The sequence below is a fragment of the Myotis myotis genome, unplaced genomic scaffold (assembly GCF_014108235.1).
Source record: "Myotis myotis isolate mMyoMyo1 unplaced genomic scaffold, mMyoMyo1.p scaffold_m19_p_3, whole genome shotgun sequence".
NCBI classification, from domain to species: Eukaryota; Metazoa; Chordata; class Mammalia; order Chiroptera; family Vespertilionidae; genus Myotis; species Myotis myotis.
The window spans coordinates 26,874,279-26,900,139 of NW_023416335.1; the positions used below are offsets into that span (position 1 = coordinate 26,874,279).

At 52.9% G+C, this 25,861-nt stretch overlaps 1 protein-coding gene across 13 annotated transcripts in view; it reads right to left on the reverse strand.

Annotated features, from left to right (window-relative positions):
• Positions 1-2,135: 2,135 nt before the first annotated feature.
• MCF2L (MCF.2 cell line derived transforming sequence like) overlaps positions 2,136-25,861 on the reverse strand; it is a 175,405-nt gene continuing 151,679 nt past the window's right edge. For 5 of the 13 annotated variants that reach the window (XM_036298205.1, XM_036298207.1, XM_036298206.1 and 2 more), the window contains 23 exons: positions 23,737-23,856; positions 23,284-23,475; positions 22,607-22,798; positions 21,827-21,986; positions 20,918-20,991; positions 20,595-20,671; positions 18,963-19,029; positions 17,587-17,702; positions 16,070-16,139; positions 14,727-14,819; positions 14,547-14,639; positions 13,720-13,845; positions 12,515-12,736; positions 12,210-12,302; positions 10,989-11,067; positions 10,772-10,838; positions 9,814-9,932; positions 9,410-9,502; positions 8,201-8,275; positions 4,578-4,699; positions 4,264-4,376; positions 4,063-4,166; positions 2,136-3,929 (listed from right to left, as the gene is read on the reverse strand). In XM_036298205.1, the coding sequence (XP_036154098.1) occupies positions 3,844-3,929; positions 4,063-4,166; positions 4,264-4,376; positions 4,578-4,699; positions 8,201-8,275; positions 9,410-9,502; positions 9,814-9,932; positions 10,772-10,838; positions 10,989-11,067; positions 12,210-12,302; positions 12,515-12,736; positions 13,720-13,845; positions 14,547-14,639; positions 14,727-14,819; positions 16,070-16,139; positions 17,587-17,702; positions 18,963-19,029; positions 20,595-20,671; positions 20,918-20,991; positions 21,827-21,986; positions 22,607-22,798; positions 23,284-23,475; positions 23,737-23,856 (2,553 nt within the window). In that variant the 3' untranslated portion in view covers positions 2,136-3,843. Of the gene's footprint in view, positions 3,930-4,062; positions 4,167-4,263; positions 4,377-4,577; positions 4,700-8,198; positions 8,276-9,409; positions 9,503-9,813; positions 9,933-10,771; positions 10,839-10,988; positions 11,068-12,209; positions 12,303-12,514; positions 12,737-13,719; positions 13,846-14,546; positions 14,640-14,726; positions 14,820-16,069; positions 16,140-17,586; positions 17,703-18,962; positions 19,030-20,594; positions 20,672-20,917; positions 20,992-21,826; positions 21,987-22,606; positions 22,799-23,283; positions 23,476-23,736; positions 23,857-25,861 lie in introns of those variants that run through there. The other 8 variants (XM_036298210.1, XM_036298211.1, XM_036298214.1 and 5 more) reach the window with 5 other exon arrangements.

Genomic DNA, 25,861 nt, shown 5'->3' on the forward strand with positions numbered 1-25,861 from the left:
ACAAATTGGCTGCCTCTTACCCCCTCCCTCCCCCGCCCCCCCCTCCCACCATTGGAGATGGAGTCCGCAACTCAGGCATGTGCCCTGACCGGGAATTGAACCCTGATATCCTGGTTCATGGGTTGACGCTAAACCACTGAGTCACACCAGTCAGGCACTTCTAGAATCCTATCTAATAAAAGAGTAATATGCAAATTAATGGTCACTCCAACACATAAGATGGCCACCACAAGATGGCCAGCAGGGGAGGGCAGTTGGAGGGACCCGGCCTGCAGGGGAGGGCAGTTAGGCATTGATCAGGCTGGCAGGGCAGTGGTTAGGGGGTGATGAGGCTGGCAGGGCAGTGGTTAGGGGCAATCAAGCAGGCAGGCAGGCGAGCAGTTGGGAGCCAGCAGTCCTGGATTGTGAGAGGGATGTCCAACTGCCCGTTTAGGCCCAATCCCACCAGCAGTTGGACATCCCTCGAGGGTTCCCAGATTGGAGAGGGTACAGGCTGGGCTGAGGGACACCTCCCCCCCCCCCCCCCCCCGCATGACTTTCGTGCACCAGGCCTCTAGTTTTTAATAATTGTTTAATTGTTTAGGAATTTATTTTTGGAGGAGGGAGGATGGAGGAAAAGATACTTTAGCGTTAGGCTGCTCCTCCTAACCACAGCCCTTTTTGGAGACATTTCTGTTCTTGACTTTCTTTGGATTCTTCTTCTTAAAGAGATGGCTAAACCCATAAAACCATCTGAGCCTGGGATCTGGAGTAATTTTTTTAAACTGCAAGTCAATTTCTTTGTTATTAATCAGCCCAAGTATTTTATTTCTTCCTGATTAATTTTAACAATTTGCTTTCTTTAAAAAATTCCTATTTTGCTTTCAAATGTATTGGCAGAAAGTTGTTCATAATGGTTCTCTCATTTTAAAACCTTTATTTGTTGTGAAGTTTTTCAGGTTTTTTTTTCTATCAATTGCTGTATTTTACTATTTTTCAGGGAACAAGGTTTTTATTTTATCAATTTGTTTTGATTTTTATTATTTTCTTCTCTGAATTGTACTATTTCCTCCTTTATACTTCCTTTGAGTTATATTGGTCTTACTTTTAGCTTCTTTAAATGGTAAACTCATTAATTTTGTCATTAAATGCAGCTGGGCTATCAATGCCACTCTAAGCTATGCTTTAGCTGCACTCCTGAGTGCTCATATGCATAATTCTGTAGTCCTGCAGATATCAGAATTTCCAATGACATTTCTTTGCTAACCTTTAAAATTGTCTTTTCATTGTTTTTTAAAATTGTGTATTTTATGTGTGTTGGAAAATAATACATATTTTTATACTTTTAGGGGACAAATGGGCATTAATACCAGTGAGAGATAACATTTTCACCCTTGACTGCTAATCTTTGCTCTATATATTTTGAGCATAATTGTTATATGCTTAACCAAGTCCTAAATTGCATTTCATGTGTTATCAACATTGCTATCCCAGCTTCCTTTTGGTTATAGTTTGTCTGTTACATCTTTTTTCTTTCTTTTATTTTCAACCTTTGCATAACTTTGTTTTATGGTCTCTCTTAGCAGTTGTTACATCCAGTTTGATACTCTTTCCATGGGTCAGTTTAGCATCATCACATAGGTTGCGACTGAGAAATATTTGGACTTATTTCTTCCATGATCTTTTGTGCTCCAGCTCATCATGATTTTCCCTTTCTGTACCCTACTCTTTTTCTACTGGATCAACTACTCTTCTTTCTTCTCTACCTTCCTGGTTTAAAAGTTATCAAATGTATTCTTGTTTTGGGATGGTAATTTTACATTTCTTTTGTTACCTTTATATTGTTGACATACATAATAAACTTATTGTTATTCCATCTTCACCACTTTTCTGACAACGTAAAGTGTTTGGAACATGCTCTCTGCCTGCCCCATTTCTGCTCGAACACGTGCTTGCCGACCTGTGAGTAAGATGTGCAAAACAGAGCACTGCTGTGCTGGGCATGCAGACCTGAGGGATTCTGCGCCTTTACAGATGAAGGCAGACAGCAAGAGTTGCTGATATTTATTCAAACTCCATCCATATAATAAAGAACTTGGATTTTCAAATTTCATTTACATCAGCAGAAAAAAACGCAGAAAACAGTGACAAAGACATGAGGTTTTAAAGTGCCTTTATGAGGAAGCGATCACAAAAGATGGTGGGCAATCCCGGGCTGAGATGGCAGGAACGGTGTCTGAACAATCAATATATTAATTAAATTATGAGACACATCATTTTTTTTTCCAAATAATTTATACACCAGAAGAAAAGCTGCCAGGTCTTGCACATTTACTGGTTTATTACCACACTCCAAGGCCTGGCTGGCGATGAGGCCTTGCCCATGGTGGTGGGGGGAAGCCTGTCGGCCTCGCTACGGCAGGGCCCGGGCTCAGAGAGGGCTGTAAAGTGACAATTTCCAGCAGCATGGAGGCTATAAATACATCCCTTACATTGGATACATATGTACACGCATCAACATATATACACACATATAAAAATATCTGCCCCAGCCAATACAGAGAGTGTTTCCAAAGAACAGAATGTGTTTCTGAAACACACAAAAAAGGTAAAACAGAAGAGTTTTCTTTCCAGTTCTGCTTTGATTGGAATAAAATAAACTCTGCACCTTTAAATTTCTATACTCCGGGTGATTTTATACAGAACACGCAGGGCGATTTTACTCCGTGTGCAGGTGGAGGAGGTTGGAAGAGGCAGAGGCGAGTTGAGCTCAGGTTTGCACTAAGCTACATATGACATCATTGGTTCAGATGATACCCTGCAGAAAATGCATCTTTATGTATTCTTTAAAAACAATTTGAAAATCCTAATTCAGTGAAGCTTGTTACAAAAAAAATCAAGAGTCCCCACTTTTTTTTTTTTTTATAGAAAAGAAGGTTAGTATTTTAAATTATAGTTTAAATGTCCTTTCGAAAATTAACTACACAGGTGAAGACATTTCCTTGGTTTCTAACTGCTTTCATGTGTAGAAATGCTGCCTGATTTTATCAAGGGACATATTTTCGTCCACCTGCTACCAGGTGGGCTTCGGGACTGCCGTCAATTTCCACGAGAGAGTCCCCCAAACCATTCTGCGCATGTACAACGTGCTGCCATGTAAACCCCAGTAACAAAAAAATAGTTTTATATCAAATGCGGTATCAAATTGTCATTTCATGTAAACACAGTGATTCTTGGTAAAGATCAGAGGCCGAAGTACCATGAAAAATGGCCGTGGGATTCGTCCCTGCTTTAAAAAAAATGTGTAAAAGACAAAAGAGTCCCCCCCCACCCCCTCTCTCTTCAAGCTGTTGGGTCAGTGAATCAGTGACGGCTTTTGGAAGCAGCCCCATCGTATGCACATCCCTGGGAAAGCACCGGACCAGAAATGTCAGAAAGGAAGCAGAGCGGTGGGGACCGGCTCCTCCCTGGCTGCCTGGCGGAGGCGGAAGGGGTGGCCCCGCCTCGGAGCCCTTCTTCACAGGTGGTCTGTTGGCCTGCAGCACCCCCAGACTTTCCGATTTTCCCAGGAAGCTTGGTGTTCTGGTCCTCCCCTGGGAGCCGGGGCCTGTGCCCTGGGAGGGGATCCTGGCGTGGAGGCTGGAGGGCAGACTCTTCCTGAGCCTTTGCTCTGCATGTCCCCACGTCCTGCACCACGAGGTTCTGTGGGCAGCGGCAGCTCCTCGATCGGGTCTTGTCGGGGTCCTCCTTGTCCAGGGCGTCTTAGAGCACCGTCCCCTCACCAAACTAGGCAAGCCCAAGCCCAAGCAAAGGAAAACTTAGGGGTCCGCAGGCTGGCCTCCTGCACGGGGGGCCCGGCGGGTGCTACCCCTGCAGGTCAGAGAGGGGGGCGCCGCAGCTCTCGCTGCAGCTGGAGGAGTTGCTCAGCAGAGCGGACCCTGCGCTGGACTCTGCGGGAAAACCAGGCGAGAAGGGCTTCGGCTCCGTCCTTGCACACTCCGGCCCCTCTTCCTTGGTCACAGGCTCCAGGTGGTGACACCCGGTGGGCTCAGGGCACAGCCAGCGTGGAACGGGGGGTCTTACCTGGGCTGCTCAAGCACTGCGCCGAGCTGGACTTGCCGAGGAGCACGGACAGGCTGCTGGCCGGCACCCAGCCCTCCTTGCTGGAGGTCAGGTTCCTGACATACCTGCGAGGGGCGTGGGCCGGTCAGTGGCTCCAGCCTGCGTGCCGCGCGTGGCATGGGGGGTGGGGGGGGTCGGGGGGGCGCACTGTGGGCATCTTACCAAAGGCCCTCCTCGCCCTCCTGGACCACCTCCACCACGTCTCCGCTCCTCACGGCCAGCGTGTTGGGACTTCCCTTCTCGTCGTCCACCACCACGGTGTACTTCCCGGGAACCTGCGGAGGGAGGCACGCAAAACCCTCTGCTTCTGCTCCAGGTGCTGAACCCTAGCCACAGGCTATCCAGCAACAGGGAGCCCTGGCACTAAACATCCCTCCCAGTGGCCATGGGAGCTGCCGACCACCACGCTTCTGGGGCGCCCAGGGACCAGCAGCACCAGGCTGACCACCCTGGGGAGTGAGGAGGGGGGAGATTACCAGCTTCCTGGGGCCCACTCCGCCTTCTTCCTCCGCATCTGAGGAATTAATCGGCTCCTCAGCACTCGACCAGCCGTCATTGTCCTCAGGGGCCTCCAAAGGGTGAGATGTTTTGCTCCAACCTAAGAGAGGAACAGGCTGCAGTGAGGATCGCCCGCAATGACAAGCCTGTCTGAATCTGATCTACAGAAATCCCTGCAATCTCCGAAATGCGCCACCCATGTGGAGCGTGCCCCCTTCCCAGGCTGCAGGGCAGGCTGCCGACTTCCCAAATGCTTGCCATGCTTGCTTGCTCAACTGTGCAAATGGTGCCGGGAGGCGGGGTCCAGAGCACCTGCTTCACGCCAGGCCAATCAGGGGAGAGAATGAGCTCTTACCCAGCAGGCCCTGTGGCTTCCCAGAGGAGGCGGAGCACTCCCCACTTGGCCTCCTGCCTGCTGGGCCCAGTCCCAGGGGAGCACAGGGACCCTGGAAGACCACTAGCTAGCCGGCTGCCACCCATCTGGGCTGGAGCAAACACATGGAAGGGAAGGTGTTTCCAACGAACCTCTGTACCACTCAATACCCAGGTGGGCCAGGAGAGCTCCCCACACAAAGGGCGGAGGTTCCTGACAGCGCCCTGTTTCAGACACACTCCTAGCCCCCGACGTGTGAGGGAAGAGGGTTGTGATCCTCATGGGATTGACGCTAACAGGTGTCTGAGCTCTGCAGGCCATGGAGGCAAAGCCAGGATCCCAACCCAGGCCTTCAGGCTGCAGAGCCAGCCCGCACGAGCTCCACCACCTCCACGGGCCAGAAGACGAGGAGTTTTATAAATGATATATGTTCGTTCCTTCTTTAGCACCTCTACTGCCATGGATCCCCAAAGAGAAGCAACTGTATGTCCCATGTGGTGGGAGAGTGCAAGTAAGTTGTGGGGAGACGGGAGGTGATAAATTCTCGATTCTGAATAAATGGGGTAAGTGCCAGCAGTGAAGCACCAAGCGGAAGCCACACCCCCTGGTGTTTGATCACAGCCATTGCATGGTATTAAATAGCATTTCGACAGGAAGCAAACGGACCCAGGAAATAAGCAGACTGCTAGTCAGATCTGGGCTTAAGCACACCCAGTCCAAGTTACCTGTATGGTGGCTTTTCCCTAAGAAAGAGAGGGTGCTGGGTGTGACCAAACCACAGCCAGACAAGTGCAAAATGCACGCTCCCCTTTATGAAGTCAGGGCTGCGAAGAGGCAAGCTGTCTAATGGACCGGTTCCCAAGGCTGAGAACGTTTAAGCTTGGCAATGAAAACCTTGTGTTAAAGAGGCAATAGAAAACCGTCTCTGCTTTCCTAGCAAAGGGATCTGGGACCCAGAGTTCCCCATTGGCCACAGAACAGTGAATCCCAGGAAGAGAGCATGTATCTGTGGTGTCCTCAGAGCCAAAGAAACCAGCAGATGCCAGCAGCCCTGAGCTCCTCCGAAGGCCCCTCCACAGCAGGCCAGGAGAGCGTCTGAGCTCTGCCCACCTGAGGCCGGGTGCTGGGGCGAAGGGAGGTGTGCTGAGCACGGCCCTGCTCATGTCACTGCCAGGCTTGTGTCTGTGCAGGAATTGGGGGTGATGAGTTTCCGGCTACAAACCACGTGACCTGCTGCTAGGGGCATGTCTGGAGTTGTCACACAGTGTGGGAAGCTAAGGAGAGCACTGGGCAGGGCACACTGAGACGGTCACAGTGCCGGGTGGCCTGGCTGCAAACATCTTCTCCCCCTCCTGCCCACCCCGAAAGATATGGTGGGGTTTCTGGCAAAACAGGAGCAGAAGTCTGAGGACAGTGAGGACAGGGAGATGAAGACTGTCCTATGGGCAGAGGAGGCAGTGCCGCCTGGCCAGCCGACCTCAGGTCAACCTTCGCTTTAGAAAGCAGCCTGGTTGTGTTTGTCTTATGAACAACTCAGCCCCCTGGCGCCTGCAGATACAAGGTTTTCTAGGCACAGAGCAGCATCCGGGCCTGTGGTCACTCCCCTTTCTGCCCGGGAGCCTCTGGGGGAACCTCTTGAACAGGCTCAGTAACGTCCCTGCCTTCAAACAGTGTGACAAGGGAGCTGCCAGAAAGTATGAGACCCCACTTATGCCCGAGACCCCACTTATGCCCGAGGCCCCAAGTGTGACACAAGAAAATGTTATCAGTTGTCAGTGTAATGACCACAAATCGGGATGGCATCCCTCTCTGATCTACACAGGATGGTGGGGGTTTTGCAGGTGGACATTTGGACCACGGTGACCATGAGTACAGTCACGCCTATTTCCTGTCAAACAGTCCTAGGTGTTGACAGTGAGGGAAACAATGGCTGGGGAAGCGGTTCAGGAAGTGAGCGCTTAAGCATTTGCAAGAGGGCCAGCAGGGAGCGCCTGAGTTCATTGTCACCTGCTGTGGACTGAAGTGGTCAATGGTGAGGAAGAGGAGGGAGCACTGGCTGCTGAGCCCCAGGTGCCGTGCTCAGGACTCCCACACCTCTACTGTGACCCTGCACGGTGGCCTCGCATTCATTTTACAGATGAGGAGACGAGCTTGCAGAGGTGACAACATCTGGCTAAAAAGCAGTAAAAGCAGCACTTGAGCTGCACTGGGCTGTGCTCAAGCCCGCACTCACTCCTGCCCCACGCTCACGCCAACTGTCTACACAACCTGAGACCACAGCGGGGAAGCCTCCGGTGTCTCCAGGTCTTAAGTAGAAAATGTGTAAGGGAGGAAAACAGCCCCTTCCAGGAGACTGTCAATGGGAAAGGACTCTTCTCTGAGCTCCTGGGGCAAGCTGGGTGCACCCCCCCCCCCAAGGCAGTGGGAGAGGAGCCTGGCCCCTGGGCTGTCATGTCCGGGGGCAGTAGGAGGGCTGCAGCCTGGGTCCTCAGGGTGCAGAGTATGGTTGGAGGCTAGTGTGAACCTTGGGTGGCCTCCGGGTGGTCTCTGGCAGTAAGTGTGGGTATTCTAGCTCCGCCTACTCCCCTCGGGAACCTTTACAATTGTTTGCAAAACTCAGGTAGATTCACAAAGTGAAATCCTCTTTGAAAACCTGAAACCCTCAACCTGGGCCAGGGGACTCTGGGTTTCCCTGGGTGGCAGGGGTGGGGGGCTTTACCCTTGGAATATGAGGGGTGAAAAGGGAGAAGGCCCAATTTCCACCACAGAGCTTGACCCCCTCTGTCTGTATGATTGGCCACCTCCCAATGAAATGAGAGGTCTAATGGGATCCCATAGCTTCTGTGTTCTGTGTTTCCACCACGAAGCATTGGGATAAACTGGTAAAGTAGCGGTTGGCTGGTGCTGCAGGGGCCTGTGGACAGGGGTGCCTTGCAGCCTATAAAGCCACAGAGTAATGAAGCCCAACCCAACCCAAACGCCAGCCAGGTGTCAGTAGTCTGCCGGTTCTGGGCAGGCCTAGTGTGAGGAGTTCAACCCAGAAGCATGACATCATCACAGCATCACTGGCCAGAGCATCATGCTTTTGAACAAAACAGTTTGCTTCTGGCTCGTAGAGACCTATCTCGTTTTGCATTCCAGATGACGTGCAATGGCAAGACAGACAGCGTCCCTAACCGGGCGGGAAAATGGATGGCAGGCTATGTCCAGAAGGTTGAGCCACTCTACCTCGTAACCCAAAAGGCGTTGGATCGCTCTTAACTTCATGTCGCTTAGCTTTTTTGTCAGGACTGGTAGGAGAAGCTGCAGAAGGAGGAAGAGGCAAAAATATAACAGAGAGAAGAGAGAGAGTGAGGAATTGCATGCAGAGCACCAAGGAGGTCATGAGAGACACTGAATCCATGCTGGGATGAGACACGAACAGCGAATGGCCTAATTTTCACTGATTCAAAAAGTAGCTTCCTGGGTACAAAACCACGCCGGCTGAGGGATCCCACGGTTGCAGGGAGAGCCCGAGGGAAAATGAGAGATGAGATGGTGAGCAGTTGACTATAGCCATTGCTATCATCCTTTTAGGGGGCCATGTCTAGGTTTATGTTCTGAGTTCTAGGTACATTTTCTGGGCTATGATTATACTTTCTATTCTGGCAAAATGCCAGGATTTGTCTTTTTGTTTTGTTTTGTTTTGTTTTGTTTTAAGTTTTGGTGAGGAAGAGGAGGGGAGCACTGGCCATTGGTGCTCCCTTAAAAGTAGTTTATAAATTGGGGGGGAAAAACCCTCTAATTTTTTAGACCAGCGTCTGGACCAATGAAAAGAAACTGAGACACACTGGCTTTTAGGGTCCACTGGGGAGTCCTGTAAGGGCCCACTGGAACTTTGGGGCTTGCCTCATGAGCCATCTTGGTGTATCCCCCTCCCATAGAGTTCACCATCAAGGAGCCCTCAGAGGTGGTCGAGCTTTTAGACGTCTCCTTCAAGGGACCCTCGACCTGGCCCGGGCGCTAGCCAAGGCCCCCTGAAGGCAGCCGACGGCAGCACTTGGGCATTCTGGCATAGACAGTCACTGCAGCCAGAAAGGTGAATGCCACAGGGACCGACAGGAAGATGCAAGAAAGGGGAAGGGTGCCGTGGGAGGGATTGGGCCAGAAAAGCAAATGACAGGTCGTCGGTGAGCAAGCCCTCCTTGGAAAAGTTCACGTCCACCTTTTCAAAGAAAAGGCCCCCCAGAGGGCACTGGGCTGCATGGGCCGGACACACCAGTATCCGCGGAAAAGGGACGCGGCGGGAAAATGCTCCGAGTGGCTGGGCTTGGGATGAGGCAGGCAGATGTCCTTCCCGAGAGCGTCCTCACGAATGGTCACCACACAGATGGATGAGAGGTATGCCACCTTGGCAAGGGACATGCCAGGAAGCGGTTTTCAGAGGGTGCCTTTTACCTTTCTGACCTTTGAGGTTAGCAAAGCCCTGCAGAGTAAAGCGCTTCTTGGAAAGCGCAGAGCTTTCTGAGGTAGAGCTAGTGACTGTGTCATCTACAAAGGAAGAGAGAGGGAGAGTGCAGAGCGTGTCCACCGCCCAGAGGGCCCTGGGGAGGGCACGTGTCGGGCCAGGCCGGGGCTCACCTCTGGAGCTGGGTTTGCCGGACTGAGGCGTGCACTGACCGTGAGGAAGAGGGGTTCCTCTGGGAGGTTCCAGTGCTCTGTGCGGGGTGGGCGGGGACCCCTGAGCTCCTTACAAATGCTTCTCGGGCCCGCAGGTGGCCGTGCCTCCCTGACACACCCACTAGTGGACACCTGTGTTGCAGCTCCCGGTACGCCCAGGCTGGGGCGCCGCAGACACCCACCTTTGCCCTTTTCGGGGGGCTTTGGCAATGTCGTTGAGCTCACATATCCTTCCAGGCTTAGGGGGTCAGTTTTTCTTTCTTCCAACTTTTTGACGTTTCTTGCATTCCCTTTCGAAGGACTAAGGGCGTCAGAGACATTGGAAAAGAAATAGTCAGTTGCCTGGTTAGTTTTTCAAAACTCTCTCTGGGGACTGGAGGTGTCCAGACATCCCTGAATTCCTATCCAGACTTTAAAGCACGTGTCCTACCACTGCAGAGGGACCATGCGTTTCAAGATTAAGCCCAAACGGAACGCAAAGGGGACAAAACCACCTTCCTAGCCATTGAGCAGAAGGCGGTTTTGTCTTTTTTTTGGGGGGGGGGGTGTCTTTTTCTTTTAAAACCATTGTTCTGTGGATTATTCACTTAGACCATCTCCTGTCCCACACATGCTTAGAGGTGGCTTATATAAGAAACAGGAACACTATGTTAAAAAATAAGAGAATGAATAAAATGTCAAAGGAAACATAAGGGCTTGCAGAAAGGGTGGGACAAAGCCGGCGTGAAGGCTGGTGTCCGAAATGTGCCCACGTCGGCGAGTGGTGGCTCTGAGCCTCCAGCCCTGGATGGGTCCCTGAGGGGCCACTGTCTGGAAAATGCTGGCGATTAACTGTGACCTGGAATATCCATGTCATGGAATAGCTGACCGCCCTGCGACATAACCACGGACAGAAAGTGATGAGAGGGCTGTCAGGGCCCGGCCTTGACTGGGAGCGGGGCCAGAGACACACAGCTTTGCAGGTGACCCCCTGGGACTAGCCCACCAGCCTGTGACTCCAGGGGGGCACTGGGCAAATGCAAAGGAACCCCATAACCAAGAGGGTCAGGTGACAAGGGCCAAGGCAGGTCTGTGGCCTGTGCACATGCCCACTTGTGACTCCTCCCATGCGACGGTGTCTCACGTGCACGTGCCCCTCACCTCGTGTTGGACGATGCTGGCAGAGGCAGGCTCTGGGACTGCTCCAGCACCCTGTGCTGGCTGGCCTCTGCAGGGAGAGAACAAACAAACCGCCCACACGTGGCTGGGGAACTTGACCCCGGCACCTTTACTTCTAAACACTATGAGATCTCAGGTACTGAGATTGCTTGGAACCTCTGTAAAGCTGGGAGAAAGGAATGGCGGGAGACATTCTTACCTCGACAAGCCTGCAGCTGGCTGGTCAGCACCTTGCGGATCTCATTCACCCACGCTGCTTTAATCTCAGGAGTCGGTGCCTGTGTCCCCCAAAGAAATGCCAGGAGGTAAGGACTGCCGCTCCTCAAACACACACACTTGGGTCTTTTACTCTCGAAACCTCTGAGAACGCTCTTAGATAACGAGAGCATCGTATGTGAGGAAGGAGAAGGGAGGGAACGGTGGCACGGCCCCTTGCTTCGGGACTTCACCCCAGTCCAGGGCATGATCCAACAAGGCCCAGGGCACGGCCATACCAGCCGGGGGACGGAAAGCCAGCCGATACGTTTGCACAACCTCTGAAGGCTGACTCAGTGAGGAAACCCTGCAGCCGAAAGAGTCTGGGAAATGGCTCTGACTCCGTTCCAGGTGACAAGGGAAGCCGGAGTCTGAAATCTCACAAGTATATTCTGAACTTCCAGGGGGAGGGAGGCTACGAGGAGCATGAACCGTGGCAGGGCTCTATCCTGCCTCAGCACAGTGGGCGGCCTGGGGGCAGTGCCAGGTGGGCAGCTGTGGAAAGCCAGAGCGGTGACCCACACCCTCGCCTTAGCTCTCTGGGGGGCCTTTGGGTCTGGCTGCACTGGTGTGGGTGCTTGCGTTGTAGACAACTAAGCCCAGTGTGGTACAGGGTTGCCATGTGGCCCTGGGCCCAAGCAATCAAGTGCCGGGTGTGTGGGGTCAGAATTTGGAAGGCAAGTAGGAGGGCACATCCCGTGCTGGCTGACCCCTTCATGGGTCACCCGGGTTCTGGTGTGGGCTCACCAATGCATGCACAGCCTCGCCCACCTCCTGCCCTCCCCAGCAAGGTGAGGACAGGTAAGGACTCGGAACACACTTCCCATCCCCGGTCCTGCGAGTAAGTGTGGCAAGGCTGGCTGTGCTCCCTGCACATCCAGGCACACATGCGCCGGGGCTACGGCAGCCTCGGCTCCTTTTTCTGGAAGGACACCTCTGACACCCTAAGCTGCAGGGTGCCCCTGTACTGTGCCTGGGCTCAGCTCAGGGTAAAGACGGCCCAGGCAGCGCCCCCAGATGAATAGTGGTGCTCCTGGCCTCTAGGAACTAAAACATCACGGAAGAGTCTAGACACCAGCTCTCCCTGGAAGCCTTTCATTGGCAATCCTACTGAGACTGGAGGAGTCCCGAATGCCGGGCCAGAGAGAGAAAGACGGGGTCCTACCTGTATGATGTAAACTTCCTCCCTGGCGTTATACCAGATCTCAAACTTCTTCACATCCCCTTTCACGTTCTCTGTGATGCCAACAGCTGTCATCTGAGAGCACAAAACAGGGAGACAGCTGTTAGTTTTGAGAGGGGGCTACGGATGCCAGAGATCCCGCACGCCCACATCCAGAGATAAGAGACATGTGCCAGAAGGTGGACGTCATGACCGAGGCTCAGTTACGACCTGGAACGGGCCCCTGATCCTTCTCTCGAGGGCCAGTGCCAGGAAGGCTGCGGCCGCTGGAAACAGGCCTTACTCACGTTTAAGGACTGCTTGTAGCTGTAGGACGGGGCCTTCTCGTACCCTTCCCCGTTCTCCTCCCGCTTCTTGCAGAAGAGCACGGCCTTCTCGTGCAGGAACAGGTGTCGCTGCATGGGCTTGAACCTGGCCAGGTCCTTCACCTTGGCGTGGCCCTTCTTGTGGTCCGTCCAGACGCTGAAGGAGCCCTGCATCAGCAGCTTCCCCAGGTCGCTTAGGTTCCCCTGGAACGCGGAGCAATGCGAGGAGCATTTACACCCCAGGACGAACATGGGGGGAGTGGGGAGGGGGCTTTAAATGCCTGCTGCTGAGTGCAAGAAGCCCGTCTGGGGAGGCTGCATTCCAACTGTGTCACATTCAGAAAAAGGCAGAACTATGGAGACAGTAAACAGATGAGCGTCTAGGGGAGGAGGGGCAGGGAGGGGTGAATAGGCAGAGCACAGGGGATGTGCACGGCAGTGCGACTGGTCTGTAAGGTAACGCCCACGGTGGACACGTGTCATTGTACATGTGCGCAAACCCACAGTGAGCAACACCAAGGGTGAACCCTGATGTACACCATGGGCTCTGGGTATCAGGGATGTGTCCACCTTGGTTCATTACAAATGTCCCGCTCTGGTGGGGACCTTGATAACGAGGGAGGCTGTGTGTAGGGGACAGGGGGCCCATGGGAAATCTCTGTACCTTCCTCTCAATTTTGCGGTAAACTTAAAACTGCTCTAAAAATAGTCTATTAATGAAAAGAAACCAAGAATGAGTGCCGAAGAGACTTACAGGAAGGTAAACAAATCAGTAGGTTGGTCTGACATGGGCATACAGAGGAGAAAGTAGGAATGTGACTTTAACCCTGACTCAGTGCACATTATCAGCCCAGAAAACAGATTCGTACCCGTTCCGAGTGATGCTGACCTCAGGAAAAGACCAGGAATGAAGAGGTTTTCAGAGATGCATCTCTGAGGGGTGAACACGTCCTGATTTTCTTGACACGTTGTTGAGCCCCCATTCAGACCCTCCCCAGGCCCCCTGAGTCAAGCCGGGTTTTGACCGCTTGCAGGTGATACCCACGATCATCAAAGCTCAAGGGCACAGCTCTGCACTAGCTGCGGGCTGGCCTCAGCCGCTGCCTGGTGGATCCCCCCACCAAGCAGGCTCACGAGCACCTCCAGCAGGAGGGGGCGAAGGCAGGGGCACCCTCAGCGGTCCTTACATCATAGCCTGTGATGGCGATGAGGTGCATGGAGTCATTCACTGCCTTGAGGATGCCCAGGATGGAGCTCAGCGCCTCCTGCAGGTCCTCAGCGCCCTCGCAGCTCTTGCTGTATTTCAACATTTCCTGGCGGGTGGGGGCAGGGAGGAGTCATGTTCACACACCCATCTGGACACTGACCCCTACCACTCCCTTGAAAGCTGCTGAAACTCCAGTGCTCTGTCCTTCCACCTCCATGAAGCCCCCGTACCCCAGCCCACCTCAGCCTGGATGGATGCTGCAAATTGGGGATGTCCCCTGAGCCACTTGGCGAGTGCAGGCCCCTTGCAACTCCCCAGGGCCAGCACCCTCGTGCGGCTTTGCCCCAGCAAACTCAGACTGAGATCCCCGTCTCATGTGTCCCACTTCTAAACTGGTTACTCCTTCCTTTCAAATTTGACACCCGAACAAACATCTGATGGTTAGGCGCATGCGCTTCGCGCTCATTCACTGGTTCCCTCCGGCCTGCGGTGCTGCCTCTGGGCCCACAGAGATAACCGACTGGCACAGCCCAGTGTCAGCATGGAGACTCCATGTGGTGGGGTTTGCCCATCTGTTCACATGCTGTCCCTGCCCTCGCCCTAACAATGGCCAGCGCACAGTAGGCCCTCCACAAGGTCTGTGAAGAGCCAGGCCCCTGCAGAGATGGGAGGAAGGTGGCTCAGAGACCACCATGTTCAGAGATGGTAAGGCAGCCGCAGCCGCCTGGTGCGTGGCTGGGAGGGGAAAGTAGCAGTGAGGTGGCCATGCAGGGGGTGCCCAGCCAGGCATGGAGCTCGCTGTCTCACCTTGAGGAGCAGCTGGTATTTGGTGATCCTCTGGACTGGCTTCAGCAGGTAGGAGTCCAGGCTCAGCTTGTGGTCCAGTTTCTTCTGGCATTCCTACAACCACCACACCTTGGGTTTAGACAGCGTTCAGGAGTCTTTGCTTGAGAGTCAACTAGCAAAGGAGAGCGTCCTGAAACGTACCTGGAAGAACGGACAGTCGGAGCACTGCCTCCACAGGCTCTCGGAGCGGGGCTTGTTCTGACAGTACTTCTCGTAGATCTGGAACTCCTCCATCTGGGCCCGGGACAGACAGTGTCACAGTACAGCTCAGAGGGGCCAGTCTGGCCTCTTCCTGGATCCCGGTTCGCCCCTCCATCTCAGACGCCACGCCCCTCATTGAGGGACAGTCAGGTAACACCCCCACTGGAGTTCACGTCTCAGGGCTGTCTTAATCCCGATACCCCTTTTATACAGGTTCCCTCAAGATAGCTGGCTTTGCCATAGGAGTAACAGTCTAAGAATAAAGACAGGACTAACACAGACTTTCTAAGGGGCTTAGCCTACACAGTGGGGCTCAAACTTGCATGCACATCAGTATGGCTGGGAGGCTTATGAAAACAGACCGCTGCCCCCACCGAGGTTCCGGGGTGGGACTGAGAACCCGCATTTATAACAAGGTCCCAGGAGACTCCAATGCTGCGGCCAGGTGACCCACTTTGAGAACCACTGACCTACAGCATGATGGCCCCACCCCACTTCTCAGATAGCACCGAGAAGCATTACAGCCAGGCTGAGTCAACATTGCCCCTCCTTTCCCTTCCAAGTGCCTCTTCACATCAATTCGTTGTGCCCGTCTCAGCCTCCGGCTCATTTGGTGGAAATGGCTTAGTTTCACGGCTGTTGGTCAGATGCACTTCCCTATTGCTAAGCCAGCAGTGTTTGGAGGTCAACAGGAGAGGATCACGTGGGACCGTGTGGAGAAGACAGCAAGCCCCATACCCGGCAGCCTTCCCTGCTCCCAAGGCTTCTGCTCAACCCCTTTCCCTCCACACACACACACACACACACACACACACACACACACACACTTTAGCTGATCTTCCCGCCCTGGAAGGAGGCAGACATCAACTCTTTCAAAGAGAAGAAAAACAAGGCTCAGAAAACGTGGAGGACTTGTCCAATGTCCGCTGGTCAGTGGGGGAGTCTTAACCAGGACCAGGACAAGAGCAAACAGAGCAAATGCCAGCATGAGAGGGCTCAGCTCCATCTAACACAATCAGAACGGAGATGCCTGGCAATTTGGGCAAATCTCAAAGCCAGTGTTTTATCGTTTTTCTTTTTCAAACTAGCTAGTGGGCTTTAGGAAAAACCACATTCTTTCAGCCCTACTCAAAAAGGGCACATCGTCTCAGCCAAGCTGGAAACCTTGGTACTTTGTGATTTCGGTTGGGGACTGCAATCGAATTTGAAGTTATTATTTTAAGTACTAGTAATTTTAGGAAGTAAGGCACGGGCAAGTATACATTTTAAAAAAACACACATACCCTTTCTAGAAAACACCTTCCAACCAGCTCTGGGCAGTCTATGTAGTTTTCTAGCTCCCTCAGGAATATTCTAGACAAAGAAAGGTTGCATTAGGTCATATGATAAACAGCCTGAACAAGATGGCATCTGTAACAATTGAATAGCTATTATTTTCCAAACAACTCTTGTTCCTAACTCTGGACGGTTTGGGAGGCCTTGTGTGTCAGAATACAGTCTGGCTTCAGGGACCAACAGCCCACACTTGTCACTCCCCAAATTTTGACGATATCAAACTTTCAGATTTAAGCAGACATGGCGCCCATGAATCTCTGATTTTTTATGTTGCTGCTCACACAGAATTTAGGAGGCTTATTTTATCAGCACAGACATGGGGCGAAGAGGCTGTGAGCAGACAGACAGAGCATCTGGAGGTTCTGGAAGCGCAGCCCTGATGAGCCAGCAGCTCAGTCGGGTTTCTGCAGATGTAAGGGGGCCTCGGTCAGGTCCCTGCAGCTTTGTTCCAGAGCCGCGTGCCGAGTTTTCCTATGTTTCGGACGTACATCTGTCTGTGGGGGTAAATCCCCGGGAAGGGGAGCTCCTGGGGCCTCTTCACCACACTAGTCCTGCAGCCAGGGTCCCGGTGCCCCCAGCGCTGGCCAGAGCCCCTGGGATGCTGAAGGTCCAGGCCACTCACTCAGTTTACTTCCCAAGGAAAGGCTTGGGTGGGGTTCAGCTGTGACTTGCTGCCTCCTTTATCAGTGGGCAGGTGAGAAATGCTAGCAGTCGAGGGACAAAGCAGGTGGTGAGAAAGAAGTCCCAGTGTTCCCTGGGATCCATAGGAGGTGGGGGCCTGGTGCCGTGATGGCCGGGCTTCCTGGCCCTGGGCAGCACTGAGAGGGGTTGGCTCACAGCTGGCCCTTTCTCAGGACACACAGACATCGCCATCACCTGCCTGTCTCTCTACGCACTTACACTGCCCGCTCATTTCCTTTCCCATGAGCTCCCGCAAATCTGGAGCAGGAGTCCAGGCGAAGCAGCCCCAGGACCAGCCACGCTTTCCCCAAAGCACCAAGAGGCCGCAAATCGCTCTCACAGGGGTAACAGGCAGGGGGGAACCTCTGATGTTACCATCCTTTCCAAGGACGGGCTTGGGAATACACTGTCCTTGCTAAGTGGTGTGGCCTTCGGTGCTGCCCCAATGTGCCCAACGCACACACTTGGGGTGGGGTGGGGTGGCTCCTGCTGGTCCCAAGGGACAGGGAGAGGCGGGAGGGGCGGCTGCTCCTGCAGTCATGCTGGCAAGGTGCCGAGGCACCTTCTCACTTCAAGTGAAACCACCCGCCCCAGCTCAGAGAACTAGCCCTGGGCACGTCCCACCCGGCTGCTGCCTGGTCTGAGGCCCCTCAGTGAGCTTATCCCCGCTGAGGGGGGAGGAAGGGGCACTCTCCACCGGCAGAGCTCAGCCGGGCTATGGTTTTCAGCTCCCTGCAGGCGGCTACGTGAGAGGCCAGACAGGTGGTCAGAGGAAGGGTCCCACCTGTTATGAAAGTGGTAGATTTCTTCCATGTTTCCGAATAAGACGTCCTTCTTGTTTTGAAGGCCGGCTGAGATGAGATGCGTCATCAGCGGATTGTCCATCTCGGCAGCGTAGCCCTGTGGACGGGGAGAGGGTCAGCAGGGAAATCCTGAACCACGGCCGACTGGACTTCGGGCCATTTGAACAGCAGCCCAATCAGCACGGAGCCCCGTCTCTGCGTGACCACCTCGCGGGACTGTGACACCGCCTCAGGTTTCAGAAAGCAAATCCACCTCCCATTTATTTACTCACTGACCCTTTCTAAGAGACCGTCTGGAAAGTACTACAAAACGTAAATGGATTATAAACAGCATCAACTTTGGGGGCAAGGGATGGGAGGTTTCATCCTTCTTCTCCCTTTTAGCCTTTTCAAAATCCAGGTTCAGCCCAGCCAGGTGTGGCTCAGCAGTTGAGTGTCGACCAGGAACCAAGAAGTCACCAGTTTGATTCCTAGTCAGGGCATATGCCTGAGTTGCTGGCTCAATCCCCAGTAGCGGGTGAGATCGATGGTTCTCTCTCATCATTGATGTTTCTCTCTCTCCTCTCTCTCTCTCTCTCTCTCTCTCTCTCTCTCTCTCTCTCTCTCTCTCTTCTTCTCTGAAATCAATAAAAATAGATTTTTTTAAAAAATCCAGGTATAACTTCTGTGACGGGGACAAATCTTATGTGTACACCTTGGTGAATTATTTATATGTCTACACCCCTGTAACCGCTGCCCAGATCAAGATGTAGACATCCTAGCCCTCAGAAGCCCCTCTGCCCTTCCCAGGCAACAGCCCCCAGCCTTCGCCTGCACTGGGACGTCTCCACTGAGGCTGGCTTGTCTAGATTCCTCTACAGCAGTGGTTCGCAACCTCTGGCCCTTTAAATACAGTTCCTCATGTTGTGACCCAGCCATAAAATTATTTTCGTTGCTACTTCATAACTGTAATGTTGCTACTGTTATGAATCGTCATGTAAATATCTGATATGCAGGATGGTCTTAGGCGACCCCTGTGAAAGGGTCGTTCGACCGCCAAAGGGGTCGCGACCCACAGGTTGAGAACCGCTGCTCTACAGGCGTGGCACGCACTCTTGTCTGATTTCTCCCGCTCGTCATCGGGCTCCTGGGGTCGTGCGAGGTTCTGTGCAGCAGCAGCTCTTTTCCTTGCTGTCAGTCTGGTCCCCGTGCACACCCACCTAAACCTACTTGCCCCTCGTCCCACTGACAAAGGGACTCCCATGAGTAAAGCTGCCACGAACCTTCTTCCACTTGCTTTTTGGTGGACAGGAGGCCACACAGGGTGGGGAAGCCTGGCCCATGGCCCCCTCCCGGCCACCCCCAGAGGCAGGCTCACCTCCAGGACACAGAGCAGCTCCTCCACGTAGACCCGCTCCGTGTCAAGCAGCTCGTTCATCACGTGCCTGTGAACAGGGCGCCAGGACTTATTATCTAGGAGCAGATTCCCACCCGCCTCCCTGCTGTGGGGCCACCTGCACAAAACGAGCTCCGATTCCTCAAGCCTCCCTCTCTTCCAGGCCATGTCTCTGAGCCTCCCAGCCCTGCAGATTCTGCCCCGCTTCCTTCTCCAGTCACCCTCCTCTCCCTCTGTCCCCTCCCCCCAAAAAGCCCTTCCTGTGCACACACTCCTGTCTCCTTGCCTGGGGGCCTGAGCACCGACTCAAGGCATCACTGTAGCCGGTCCAGTGTCCATCCCTATCCTCTTGCACATGGTGGGGTACCGTGATGATGTGTGGAACTACTATGTGCCCATCATGTTATAGAGCCCCAGGAGGGGCAGGGGTTTGCAAACCAGCTGCCAAGATGTCTATTTAGGGACAAAGACCACCTTCTAACTGCCCACAACCAAGCATCCCATTCGAGGTGCTTCTGGGTTGGGGCCATTGAGCATGATCAGTTCTAAAACAACTGTCAGTGCTTAACAAGGCTTTAGGGTTCAGTTCAAAGAGTCAGTGCCCCTAACTGGGGTGAAGTCGGGGAAGGGTAGACAGGGCCTCAGGCCTCCTTCTCACCACCACAAGCTGGAGAGGAGCACTCCTGCCTGGGGGCACACAGCTGTGTGGGCAAGGAGGCAGGGATGTCCTTGGTGGAGAAGTGAGCTGGACGCTGAGGGCCAGGCAGCATGTTGGGGAGGAAGGGACAGCATTCTGAGGACTGATCTCAGAGCGTGTAGACCAGGAAGGTGGCAGGTGAAGGTACTTCGGTGGAAAGGTGAACGGCCCAGGTAGGCCGGAGGGTAGGGTTCTTTGGGGAAAGTGACTGCCAATCGGGGAAGGGCTTTGGAAGTGCCTTCCCATCAGGTCCAGAGTTCAGACCTCGTCAGAGCTCTGTGTGGGGACAGACGCAATCCCTGAGTGGAGTGTGTAGGATGGCCACAGCCGGTGCCATGGCAACAGCCTAGGTGTGCAGTGAAAAGAGCTGGGCTGAAAACCGTGTGAGAAAAGCAGGAGGGGAGAGATGAAGAAAGAGAGTGACACCAGCTCATGGAGCCAGGAGGGCCAAGGCTCCTGGGGGGGATCAAGTCCATCGAGGGACAGGCGGCGGGCTCAAGGGGCAGTTATGTGGCTGACCTTGCACGTGGGACCCAAGGGCCTAGGTGCCTGAATCACACTTGTCTTCTCATCTGGACTTGAAGAAGGGAGAACACAATCCATTCAAATCACCACAGTCCCGCCTGGGGGCCCAGGGGCAAGGGTGGCTCTTCTAAGGAAAACCTACAGTTCTCTTAGTTTCAGAGGCAGACATGCCAAACGGACGCGTGCCCTCCGCGATGCATGCATGTGCGGGGGCCCCATGAGGCCAGCTGGGCTCCCACGTTGTGGCTTTGGGGCAGAGGGGGGCATTTTTCACCAACTTTGGCTCGTTTGGGTTCACACTGTCCTAGCCAACGGCTGAGACCTGGGGGGGTCGTGCTTGTTGTGTCTGCCCCAGAGCCGCTCAGTGGTGCCTGGAAAGGCAGCCCACCCACCTCCGCAAGATGGCCAGGCTTTCCTCCTCGTCCCCCGTGGAGCTGCTCCGGCCCTGCCGGCTCTCACTCATTTCACTCTGGAGAGAGAAGAGCACGCAGAGCGTCGAGATTCCAAACACAAGAGGACGCAGCTTCATGTCCCGACTCTAAGGCTCCGGAGCCCAGGCTCATTTCCCATCTGGGAACAGATCTGAAACCTGAGATCTCGCCGGAGGAGGAGAGGGCATGTGGGAGAGGGCCAGGGAGGACCCGGCTGGTGCCTGCCAGGGAGGGGCGGTGGCCAGGAGGCAGTGCAGGGTCTGGGCCAGGGCTGGGGGCCTCACCTTGGCCCTCCTGTAGGGCCCTCTCCGGAGTGCGTTGCCCTCAGAACTGTTGTTCTCAGAACCTCTCCGGACACCTGGTTTGGGAAGAAGAGGAGAAAGGTGGGTGTCTAGAAAGGGAAAAGGTCCACCCAGCAGCGTCTGGGATTTATTTTTTTTACTTTCAGAGGAAAAAACCAAGCAGTCCAGAGAAGGGTGAGGAAAGCACAGCAAAACGGAAGAGAAGGAAAGGGGATCGGGAGACAAGGTGGGGGTGGGCACACAGGGGTCGGCCCACTGGTTAGTTCACATCCCTAGAGGGGCTCCCAGGGGACCAGGCGACAGGGGAAGAACTTCTCGGCCAGGACACTTCTGTCCAGGAGGCCTCCAAACGGGCCAGAGAATGGCGTCCTCTGGAGCCCACACCCTGGGGGCTGGAGCTCTCCAGGGCTCTTGCCAACTTAGGACACTTGCCAAAGCCCTGAAGGAACCAGCAGGAGCTCCCAGCTGCTGGGGCAAAGCCTTTCTGGGGGCCAGGAAGGGATGGGAAGGAGTCTTCAGGACATGGCACTGCTGCGGGTGCCGGGGGCGGCTGATGTGGCTGAGGCATCGACAGCACAGGGAGGCTTTGGGGCTGAGGTGGGAGCCGTGTGCGGGGGAAACTATTTTAGCAACAGCACTGAGGACAGGGGGGTTGGGGAGAGGCTAGAGTCTGGGGAAATAGGCCCAGGAAAGTCCTGTGACATTCGATAGTCCAGTTCTCAGGGCCACATGCTCTTTACCACAACCAACCAGCTCTGCGGTGCTGAGCAAGGAGGCAGCACAGAGAGTAAACAAAGAAGTGGGCCAAGTGCCAATAAAACTTTATTTATAAATAAGTCATGGGACGGAAGGAAAGCATTCCCAGAAGGAACGAGGCATGCCGGCATCTACCTGGGGACGGGCAGGGCGACTTCGTGAGCGCCTCTGGCCGGGGGGCCACGGGCTGCACGGGCCTCGTCTGCTTGGCCGCCAGCTTCTTCAGGCTCGCCTGCCTCCGGTGAAACATCTCTTCCATACTCTCTTGCTTCTGGAAGACCTTCTGGACGTGTTCCTGACAGGGTAGGACAGACTAGTTAGCAGGATGCTCTATAAGCGTCGGTGTCTGCAATTTACAAACAGAACAACCATGTGTAGACTCGGCCTCAGCACGACCTCTGGTTTAAACGCTCGTGACGCAGAGCCCATTGCCAACCCAGCAATCCTGCACTGGCTCTGCTGGCTGTGGCCCGGGAGGGTGGCAACCCCACGATGGAGTGAGGGACCAGCATCCCCCTCCAGGCATATGAAGGCTGCCTACGGAAGGGCAGTAGACTTGTGGGTTGCCCCAGGGGTGGGCTGAGTACAGCTGGCTGCAAGAGAGGAGGAGTCCTATTTCAGTGCAATATTGAGAGGAGCATGCAGGAAGCAGGGCCCAGGGAAATGGCTACTTCATCAAGAACACGCCTCTTGCAGGGGAGATCCCACAGGAGGAAGGATCACAACCTCTTGAGGGAGGCGTGCAATCATTTCTGCATAAGGATAGTTGAGCCAGGTGACCCCTCCCCGCAACTCGACATCTCTCTCAAATGCCTACCGTCTCTAATAATTCATTAAACGAGTCTTTCGAACATAGAGTAACTCCCCACCATTCAGGACAGGGGAGCCGCAGGAGAAAAGCCCGAACTGGCATACCATCAGGTCTTGGGTGAGGATGGGTTCGTAGTCCTGGTAAATTTTATTGAGCTCCTGGATCTTATTTTCTGCACCGGTCTCCAAAAACTTCTCAATTTCTTGGAGGGCTGCCTCCGCACCATCCTGGGATTGGCATTTGTCCACAGGCTGCGAGGCCAGCAAGTAAATCCCCTCATCACACCATTTCATGGACTGGACACGGGAAGCGTTGCAGAGGGAGAGAGAGGCTGTGTTAGCAGCTGTGTCTGGGCTCTCTTTGCTGGGGCCTGTCTGCTGACCACTGTGTTTTTGGGAATATTTGCAGCACTACACCATCCCAGCTCTGCTGCAATGTCCAAAGGACTCCCTGGAGGGAATGCAGCACTCTAAAACGTTGAGCAAATCACCTGGGACAGGACTCATTTACAGAGAGAGGCGGGGGGGGGGGGGGGGGGAGGCAAAGTGCAGTGAGTTAGCTGGATGGTAAGTTTCTGGGCCTTTTAAAGAAATCGTTAGTTGTTGCAAGTAAATTCTAGGAAACAGACAACTGTGTCAGGACATGACCACTAGAAAGGCATCCAGACAGGAGGGCGTGGGCCAGCTTCTAATCAAGACTGTGGTGCATCCTACGTGGAGGGAGCTGCCCACGTGGGACCAAGAACAGGCTCGCCACCAGGGGTGTGGGGTTGGGGTCCTACCGCCTCCAGGAGGCCGTGCAGCTCCAGGGACTTGTTGAGCAGACCCCTCCTCTGCGTGACCTCGGCGGCAAGCTGGTCGCAGAGGTGCTGGAGCTCGTGGCACTTGGGGCGGATGGAGTCCACGGCGTAGTGCTTGTTGTCGATGAGCTGCTCCCCGTCCAGGGACAGGGCGCGAGCCCGCTCCACGGCCGCCTGCAGAGAACCGTCCCAGAAACACAGCTCAGGTTATGTTCATTATAAGCAAGCAGGGTGCTGTTTCCTCTGAGGGATTGAGGGGGTAGGGGTGATGGTGGGGTGGAGGTAGGATGTGGGGTTGGGGGTTGGGGGTGGGTGGCCAGGCAGTTTCCCTCCACCTGCCGACATCGCCATTTCCTGTGCCTTTCTAAGCAGCTCTGGTGACACCGTGAGAAGCGCTTCACCAGCCTGTCCCCCACCCACGTCCCAGTCCCTTACGCTGGACTTCTCCTCGAAGCTGGCAAGGTCCTTCAGGAGGTGCTCCACATGTGCCAGGCTGTTGCCCACATCCGTGAAGGTCGCTATCTTCTGAGCCAACACGTCTAAGGCGGCCTTGACCTGAAACAGAGAAGGGGCGAGAGACCCAGGCCCAAGTCAGAACAGCCACAGCTGAAGGGAGAGGATATGAAGACATGACCGAAACCGGGAATGAGGGGAGGAGAGGGAAAACCAAGATCTCCCCCAAGGAAAACAGAACTAGAGGGGAACTTCCTCAATTTCATAAAAAGCATCTACAAAGATTCTACCGGCAACATTATGTCCATAATGTTGGTGAAAACAATGCTTTCCCCCTAAGATTGGGAAGAAGGCAAAGATGTCCATTCTCACAGCTGTTTGAAGTGGTGGCAGCTCTAGCCAGCGCAATAAGGCAAGAAAAGTTAAAAATATAAACAAACAAACAAAAGGCATACAGACGGGAAAGGGAGAGATCAAGCTGTCCCTGTTTGCACGTGACCTGATCACGTATGTAAAAATCCCAGCGAGGACAAAACAACGCCTAGAATGAGTGTGTTTGGCAAAGTTTCAGAAGACAAGATAAACATACACAAATCAATTGTATTTCTCTATATAGCAATGAATACACAGACTCCACAACTAAAAATACAATACATTTGTAATGGCTTTAAAAAATAAACGATGTAACTATAAATCAAACAAAACATGTACTGCACAGGTATGCTGAAAGATACACAATATTGATTAAAAAAAAGTCTAAGAAAATCTAAAAAAAATGGTGAGGCATATGTTCATTGATTGAAAGACTCAACATATTTAAGATGTTGATTCTCCCTCAAATGGAAGTTTAACACAATTCCTATCAAAACCCTAGGACATTTTTTATAGATAAAGACAAGATTATTTTAAATTTACATGGAAAAGCCAAGGAACAAAAATAGCTAAACACTTTGGAAAAGAAGAATAACATGGGCAGATTCACCCACCTAACTTCTAGAGTTATTATAATAGTACAGTAATCGCCAAAACCGGTTTGGCTCAGTGGATAGAGCGTCGGCCTGCGGACTGAAAGGTCCCAGGTTCGATTCCGGTCAAGGGCATGTACCTGGGTTGCGGGCACATCCCCAGTAGGAGATGTGCAGGAGGCAGCTGATCGATGTTTCTCTCTCATCGATGTTTCTAACTCTCTATCTCTCTCCTTTCCTCTCTGTAAAAAATCAATAAAATATATTAAAAAAAAATAGTACAGTAATCAAGACTATGTACTGACGGAGGGGCAGAATACAGACCCAGAAATAGACCCAAGCAAGTATGCTCAACTAATTTTTGACAAAAGTGGAAAAACAATCCAATGGAGAAAAGACAACCATTTCAACAATGTTATGGGAGCAACTGGGCATCCAGAGATTTAAAAATGAACCTTGACCTAATTCTCATACCTCATACAAAAAGTAACTTGAAATGGGTCATGGACCTACATGTAAGATTATAATCTTTTAGGAAAAATAGTTTAGGGGAATATATTTGGGATCTAGGATTGACACCAAAAGTACAGTCCTTCACAGGAAAAATTGATAAATTGGAATTCATCAAAATAAAAAACTTTGCTCTGTGAAAAGTTCTGCTAAGAGAATACAAAAATAAGTGATGAGTTGGAAGAAAATAATTTCATACCGCATGTCTGACAAAGAACTAGTATCTAAAGTATGTACAGAACTCTCAAAACGCAACAGTAAACACAAAATGGGAAGTAGAAATAGAGACATTTCACCGGAGAGGATATACTGATGACATAAGCACACCAGAAGATGTTCAAGGTCATCGGCCATTAGGAAACTGCGAACTAGAACCACACTGAGATATCACTACACAGCTATCAAAATATGTACAGACAATTAAAAATAATACCACCCCTACTGCTGGTGAGGATGTGGAGAAACTGGATCACTCAGACACTGCTGATGGGAATGTAAAATGGTACAGGCACCTGGGAACAATTTGGCATTTTCTCAAAAAACTAAACATGCAACTCTCATATGACCCAGCAATTGCACTCCTGAACACTTATCTCAGAGATGTGACAACTTACGGTCACACAAAGATCTGC